General features: G+C 34.4%; 1 protein-coding gene and 1 long non-coding RNA gene across 2 annotated transcripts; both read left to right on the top strand.

The window, feature by feature from the left end:
- The first annotated feature begins 802 nt into the window (after nt 1-802).
- On the top strand, nt 803-2983 carry LOC127849829 (scavenger receptor cysteine-rich domain superfamily protein-like). Its single transcript, XM_052382581.1, has 6 exons — nt 803-953; nt 1223-1389; nt 1616-1777; nt 1972-2128; nt 2355-2512; nt 2799-2983. The coding sequence occupies exons 1-6, from the start codon at nt 871-873 to the stop codon at nt 2981-2983; spliced, it is 912 nt and encodes a 303-aa protein (XP_052238541.1). The 5' UTR covers nt 803-870.
- Nucleotides 2984-5893: 2910 nt separating this feature from the next.
- LOC127850460 (uncharacterized) lies at nt 5894-6627 on the top strand. Its single transcript, XR_008035309.1, has 3 exons — nt 5894-6001; nt 6186-6378; nt 6514-6627. It is a non-coding gene; the product is annotated as an uncharacterized LOC127850460 (long non-coding RNA).
- The last annotated feature ends 420 nt before the right edge of the window (nt 6628-7047 follow it).

The raw sequence follows: 7047 nt of genomic DNA on the forward strand, positions 1-7047 counted from the left end.
TCACGCATGTGTTATATGTAAATTTATAGCTAAATGTGTATTATTGGACATCACAACGAAAACTGCATTTAAAATTGACATTGGTTTGACAAAATATGGGCTAGACTTAGCTCCCTGTAGTAATCTGTATCATGTACAATGGTGCTTATAATATCGGCCCTTCTGATTGGTTGATAGGGATTGTTTTTATGCGCATATGCTTTTTCTGAAAATATTATCTTAATGGAAAAAAGAAACTGTTACTCATGTTGTTACTATTTTTTTTAAACATTTTATTCAAAAATAAGCGGCATATAAAACATTTGATAAGCTACTGTTAATCCATAAACAAACTAACATAACTGTGTATTGAGAAATATAAAAATCATAGAATCACCCTAGAATTCTTGAGAATAATTGTCGTTTTAGGCATGAATAACCACGAAAAACTAAACCTCTAAAATAAAAAAAAAACATCAATGTTCCATCACTTCTTGAGTATTTTTCGTTGAAGTCACGATACTATGAGGAGGACCGACACAACGATAATAAGGGATAACATTTTTAACACATTAACTAGGGGTTTGATCTTAATAAATGCATATTTTGTACAAATTGATATAAAATAACACTTAACGAAAACATCTTATATTTTAACAAATGAATCTAGACCAAAACAAGGACTATATTTACGCTATATTTATAAATTTAAGAATAACAAACACTCAGAAGTAAGTCAATTACACGTGATGTGATTGCAATCACTGCAATATTAACTATAATTATTTCTAGTGTTACAAGTCTTTTTCCATTTTAGACCCACCGCTTAATATCACCAACGTTCGCCTTGCTGGCGGACCGAGTCCTAACATCGGTCGCGTTGAATTCGCCATGAATGGGATTTACGGCTCTGTGTGCGATAGTAATTTTGACTATGACTCTGCAGAAGTCGTATGCAAAGCTCTTAATTCAAGGTACAATAAACTGTTTCTTATTGTTTCATAAGCAAACTTCTTTAAAGTGTGGAGATCGCGGTATTGTGGGATACATTGATTAACGTTTAACGATCAATGTTAACATGCTAGACAGAACTTGTGCTAATCTAATTTCATTTGTATGCGTCACTCACATGATTTCTAATATTTAATAAAATTAATTGGATACAATTTTTTTTTAAGTTTATTGATTGGATGTTGGGACTATTCAATTTTTAATTTATATGTAACATTTGTGTTTAAAATAGCTTACATGCAGCCGTTTATTTCACTGGAGCTAAATTTGGTGAAGGGTCTGGTCCCATCCACGTTGATCAACTGCACTGCGAGGTCAATGACACCACTCTAGACCAGTGCAAGTACGTCAAAAGGGATCAATGTAGTCACAGTAGAGACGTGTCGGTTCTTTGCAACGGTAAGGTAACATTATATAGAGTTAACGAAGTTATCACCGATAATGTTTATTTCTGAAATTTAAAATGTTTATTTGAACTGAAAGTATTTGGATACAATTTAAATGGTTCGCTTCAACGCCGGTGTTTATCATATGTTTCTATATCATTAGTCCCAATTTATAAAATGAGCATAATACATTTACTTTCAACAACATTGGTTTAACACAAACATTGTTTGACTTTCAGAATGTGGTCTGCCCGATATAGCATATTGGGGAGTGGATTATTTCAATTTTAATGGTACATCCCTGTATGCCAACTGTGAGTACTACAAGTCTTACATCGGATATCTGCAGATGGTCTGCACCGGTAGTAGATGGCAAACTATCGGAGAGTGCCAAGAATACAGTAAGTACTCGAGTTCCCTTGTCGGCCATGCATCTTTCCTTACACGAACCGTTCACTGATTTGTTGGAATTCACTAATTAAACATGATATAGGTGAAACATAGATCATGGAAAAGGTTTTCGTTCACTACGCTTTAAACGTGTGTTATGAAATAAAAATGGAAAATAATAATGGTGTATTGCATAAAATTACAGCTAGACCACTTCACATTCAAGACATAAAACTTGTGGGTGGAATGAACGCATCGGACGGCAGAGTCGAGATGAAAGTGTTTGATACATGGGGTACAATTTGTAGTGACAGTTTCGGATTCGAAGAGGCAAATGTTATATGTAGCATGATTGGCTATTAGTACGTAAGAATAGCAATATCGTATTATTAATATTAGTTATGTGCAAAGCTACACATTTAAAATTGAAATTTTTGTTTATGTTTTGCACTATGATGAACAATGAACATTCTCAACATTCTAAATAATCAATTGCCGTTTTGGGGTTCTCTTTGTTTTGATAATGATGCAAATGATAATAATATTATATACATGTAATTTTACTTAATTTACACGCTTCATGTGTAGCCCGGCCATTACATTCTATACAACATTAAGTGGAGGATCCGGTCCGATCTTTGTTGATAATATGGTGTGTGCTCATGACGCGTATCACATAAATGAGTGCCAGTATGATACCTTTGACAACTGCGATCACAACAGAGACGTGGGAGTTACATGCACAGGTACCACGCATTGATATGCAGCATTCACAAAGGGAATATGGCAATACATTATTAAGAGTTTATAATTTTCGTACATGAACGCGCTCGATCAAGCGATATGGAATATTAAATCTAACTTAGATTTGAAAAGAAGTACACGATATACCAATAATCCAACAAGCTTGTGTTAAATACTCATCGTCAATCACAACATCGAATGTATATTCTGTTTATAACTTCATATAAATGGTTTAATATTGTTCAACATCAAAACATAATTCTTACACGCGTGTTATATACCCTATAGATTGTGGTGATCCAAATCCATTTCATGGGCATGCCAATGACACGAAATCGAACGTGGGAACGGTCGTAAGCGTATCATGTGACCTTGGCTATCTTCTTAACGGTGACAGTGTGATAACGTGTCTGCAAAATGGCAAATGGTCTGGTTCTCCATCTTGCATCTTTATAGGTAATGTTATGAACTGAAATACTATTAAATGAAAAATCTGATGGTACTTTAAAACAGCAAATGCATATATCTTTAGTTGGAAACGAAATGGGAATGCTGGCATGAACTGTAATAAAAATACGAGATATTAGAGACATATACATAATGCATGTGTTATGTACGTGTTTTCAGATTGTGGCGATCCAACACCACTTAATGGCAAAAGTAATGGCACGTCTTATTTCCTAGACGATGTGATCATGGTGATATGTCATACCGGCTACAATCTATCTGGAGAATCGGTTATTCGATGCCAGAATAACACAAAGTGGACCGAAAATCCTGCATGCCATAAAATTGGTATGTAAAACCACATTCCAAGATGATTTCGATAATTATTTCGGAAGTAAAACATGTGTCTTTATATAAAGTTACATCCAGTTACTTTTAATAGCATCATTATTACTCCGCCAATTTTGAACATTAAAACATCAGCTATTATTGATAGTTAAGCACTTTAGATACTGTTAAGTTTGATCTCTTCGTTTAAACTCTTTAAAATAACAGTTGAAGATTTTTGCGAGCGCCTTCTATATGATTGACGATTTTTTTATTTAGACAGTGTATACCCATATTAATCCAAAATGAAACAAAGATGTTGTTAGTTTCTAATTCTATACTTTTGTAACAAATGACGCCCGTAAGAAACATATAAACCCCCAAAAACTCCTTCAGAAGAGACGTCGGTGTACTTATCCACTACTTTTACGATAACGCACCAATTATAAAATACGTAATGTTCAACAATGGGATTACCGCCTTGGAACGGTCAGTGCACAGCATTTGATGACTACCCCGATTTTAGGGCATCTGAATCTAACACTTTCCCCATTATTTTATACAAACCAAAAGTTCGTATAAAACGATCTCAATCAAAGAAAACAATGTAGACAAAAAATAAAAGAGATATTGCTAAAACGAAAGTTATTAATTGATACCTTCTCTAAGTATTTAGCCTGTAACCAATGTAAAATTATTATATTATATTATAAAATAATATCATTTTTCTGTAGATTGTGGTGATCTTGTGATCGGTAATATGAGTGTAGATGTTGGTAACGCAACAAAATACGGGGAAGTAGCAGTTGTTCGATGTAATCCAGGGTTCAAACCACAAGGTTCGTGGACTTCAAAATGCGAAGCTAGTGGCCATTGGAACCTGACACAAGTTCTTAAATGTGAACTTATAGGTATGTTACGAAGATCAATACTATGCTTGAAACATAATTTGAGAGCTTTGTGTTTACAGTGTGTGTTAATTAAATGTATGAAACTTACACCACATGACCCGTTTAAACCATTTCAACGCTACATAAGTAATAAGTTGTTATAAGTTGTATTTACGAAAATCACAATAAATGGCTAGAACATTTCTTCTTTGCTCGAATAAAATACTTTCTGTTAAAAATTAAGCATCAGATCAATAAGCGAATCAAACGTAAAAAAGCTTTACGAACACAACATCCACTGTGCCTTGGTTTTACATTAAAGGGACCTTTTCAAGTTTTGGTTACTTGACACGATTGAACAAAAATCAAGATTCGCAAATTTTCTTTGTAGTTATGATATTGACATGGAAAAAGTAAATCTTAACATTAACGATTCTCTAAATGTCCAGCATATGCATCTGTTTACGATTAAAAACCCTGGCAATTATTAAGCGTTTCAAACGAGAAAAGAGTGAATGATTTGGAGAGGTATTTTGGTATCGTTATTGTTTTGACATTACGAGGATTGCTACTGTAAAGTATAAAATACACTAAAAACTGACTGAGCACGGATGGCCGAGTGATTTACGTGCTAGACCTTTACTCCAAGGGTCAGTGGTTCGAACCCAGTTGAAGATTATTATATTTTCATTTATTTAATTTTATCCTAGCTTTTTACTGAAGCTATAAAGTTCCAATTTTTACATGTATCAATTTAAAGCATTGTATAAAAAACTTCATTACATGCACAAATGTGTGAAAAGGTCAATTTGAATATTACCATATTCATAACACTATGTGTACAGCTGGGTATCAATTAGATTTTCTGCGTCTCTGTTGTCAATATACTAATATTCACGACAAAGCCTCGCAAAACTGAAGAAACTTAGGCTATGTCTCTAAATTAGTTATCTTGTATACAATTTTATAACTAAAAACAAGCTGTCAATTTGCAACTACTAATAGCTGATACATTGCACAGATTGCGATGATCCAACCCCGGCAAGAGGTCGAGTCAACACTTCCTCAACAGTATTAAATACAGTGGTAAACGTTTCATGTGAGGAAGGTTATACGCTGTCCGGTTCTCACGTCATCATATGCCAAGAAGACGGAACTTGGTCTGGCAAAGCGATATGCGATCCCTCAGGTTACCACCAAAATATCATGTTTTATTATGTATGAATCACTCGTTAATTTTATTTAGCATAAATACGAAATTACCTTACATATACAATTCAATATGTTATAGATTGTGGTATGCTTCAAGTATTAAATGCTGAAGTAGTCACAGATAACGGGACAACTCTGGGTGCAATCGCCAGGATTACATGCCATGCTGGCTTTGTCATACAGGGACCAATGTCAGTTGAATGTGATGCACCTCGCGGATGGAATGCGACCGTGTCGTGTATCCTTATCGGTAGCCATTTCTTTATACGTTTGTTGTATAATGTCATTTTTGTCATTAATATTTCTAAAGTATTGTGTAAAAAAATGCGATGCATGTGTACGCATATTAAATGTAAACGCGTGCGCATTATTCACAATATATACAAAAATTTATGTACTGCCATTAGGAGTATTATAAAAGTACAACGATCGCTCTCTATATTTAAGATTGTCATCGCTTCTGTTTGGCTAATGGAAGCGTTGCTGGAAACAAAACAACGTACGGTGCTTCTCTCGAACTAAAGTGCGACACTGGATATACACTCTTGGGCGGCAACCGACTAATATGTCAAGATAATGGAAAGTGGAGTGAAAATGCAACTTGCGTAATCAAAGGTATATTAAACTATACTGAGTTGTATGTGCGATCTTTAATACCCCACAACACCGTATAAATATCCCTTTGCTTTACGTTGGCAGTTACAAATGAGGGTCCATCAACTTTAATAGTGTGCTATGAAGTGATGTTTTATTTTGTTTTCTGCATATCACATGCTACAAGTATTGATATTTATCTTAGATTGTGGGAACTTCACAGAGCCAACACACGGGAGGATATTGAACATACCGATTGTCACCACATTTCAATCTGTGATACGCTTTGCTTGCAACGATGGATATCTTCTGCAAGGAAACGATTCCACCCAGTGTGACAGTACAGGGTTATGGACGAGTGCAATCCCCATTTGCAATAAGAAGTGTAATTTATTGTAGTAACTAAGTTTTACACAATATAATGTTTGTACTCATATTCTTTGAAAACAAAATATGCGACGCATGTATACAATTATTTATTTGATGTACTAATGAATTAAGGCGTGAATTATCGATGGTTTGATTTATTTCAGCTGAACTAGGCGGTACCTGTACTGACAAAAGACAGTGTCTAGCAGAAAATGCTATCTGTGAAGACAGTAAATGCGCATGCATCTCTGGTGTAATAGATCACAACACAAATAAATGCAATACAAGTAAATAATATTTCCACTTCGTTTTCTCATCATTCCTTGGTATATATTGGAATCACGATAATGCTGTATTAATCACCACGGTTAACGATTTTAAGATGACACCATACTCATTTCATACAACTTTTAAACATAATACATATGAAATTCGTGTTTATATGCATGTAAACATGATACGTTTGTATTTTTGAAATGACATTTTGCAAGAGTAAACATGTATTTCTCGTGTTATTAAGAACTAAAACAATTTGCATGTTCATGTTTTGAATATTTTTATATTGATTTAAGTGCCATTAATGCCGTTTGGAATTGATGCTGGCGATGATGTCCTTGACGAACATTGTAGTAAGCCGATTGTGTTCAAACCGACTGTCCCCGTCTTCAACGAAATGAGAGATACAATGCATGTGAGTG

This window comes from Dreissena polymorpha, chromosome 11, assembly GCF_020536995.1.
Source record: "Dreissena polymorpha isolate Duluth1 chromosome 11, UMN_Dpol_1.0, whole genome shotgun sequence".
NCBI lineage: Eukaryota > Metazoa > Mollusca > Bivalvia > Myida > Dreissenidae > Dreissena > Dreissena polymorpha.

Excerpts from the sequence above, each read along its gene's own strand:
- LOC127849829 (XM_052382581.1), top strand. The coding sequence starts at position 871 with ATGAATGGGATTTACGGCTCTGTGTGCGATAGTAATTTTGACTATGAC. Across the intron at positions 2,129-2,354 it reads TGTAGCATGATTGGCTATTA|CCCGGCCATTACATTCTATA; the intron begins GTACGTAAGAAT and ends CTTCATGTGTAG. Across the intron at positions 2,513-2,798 it reads CGTGGGAGTTACATGCACAG|ATTGTGGTGATCCAAATCCA; the intron begins GTACCACGCATT and ends TATACCCTATAG.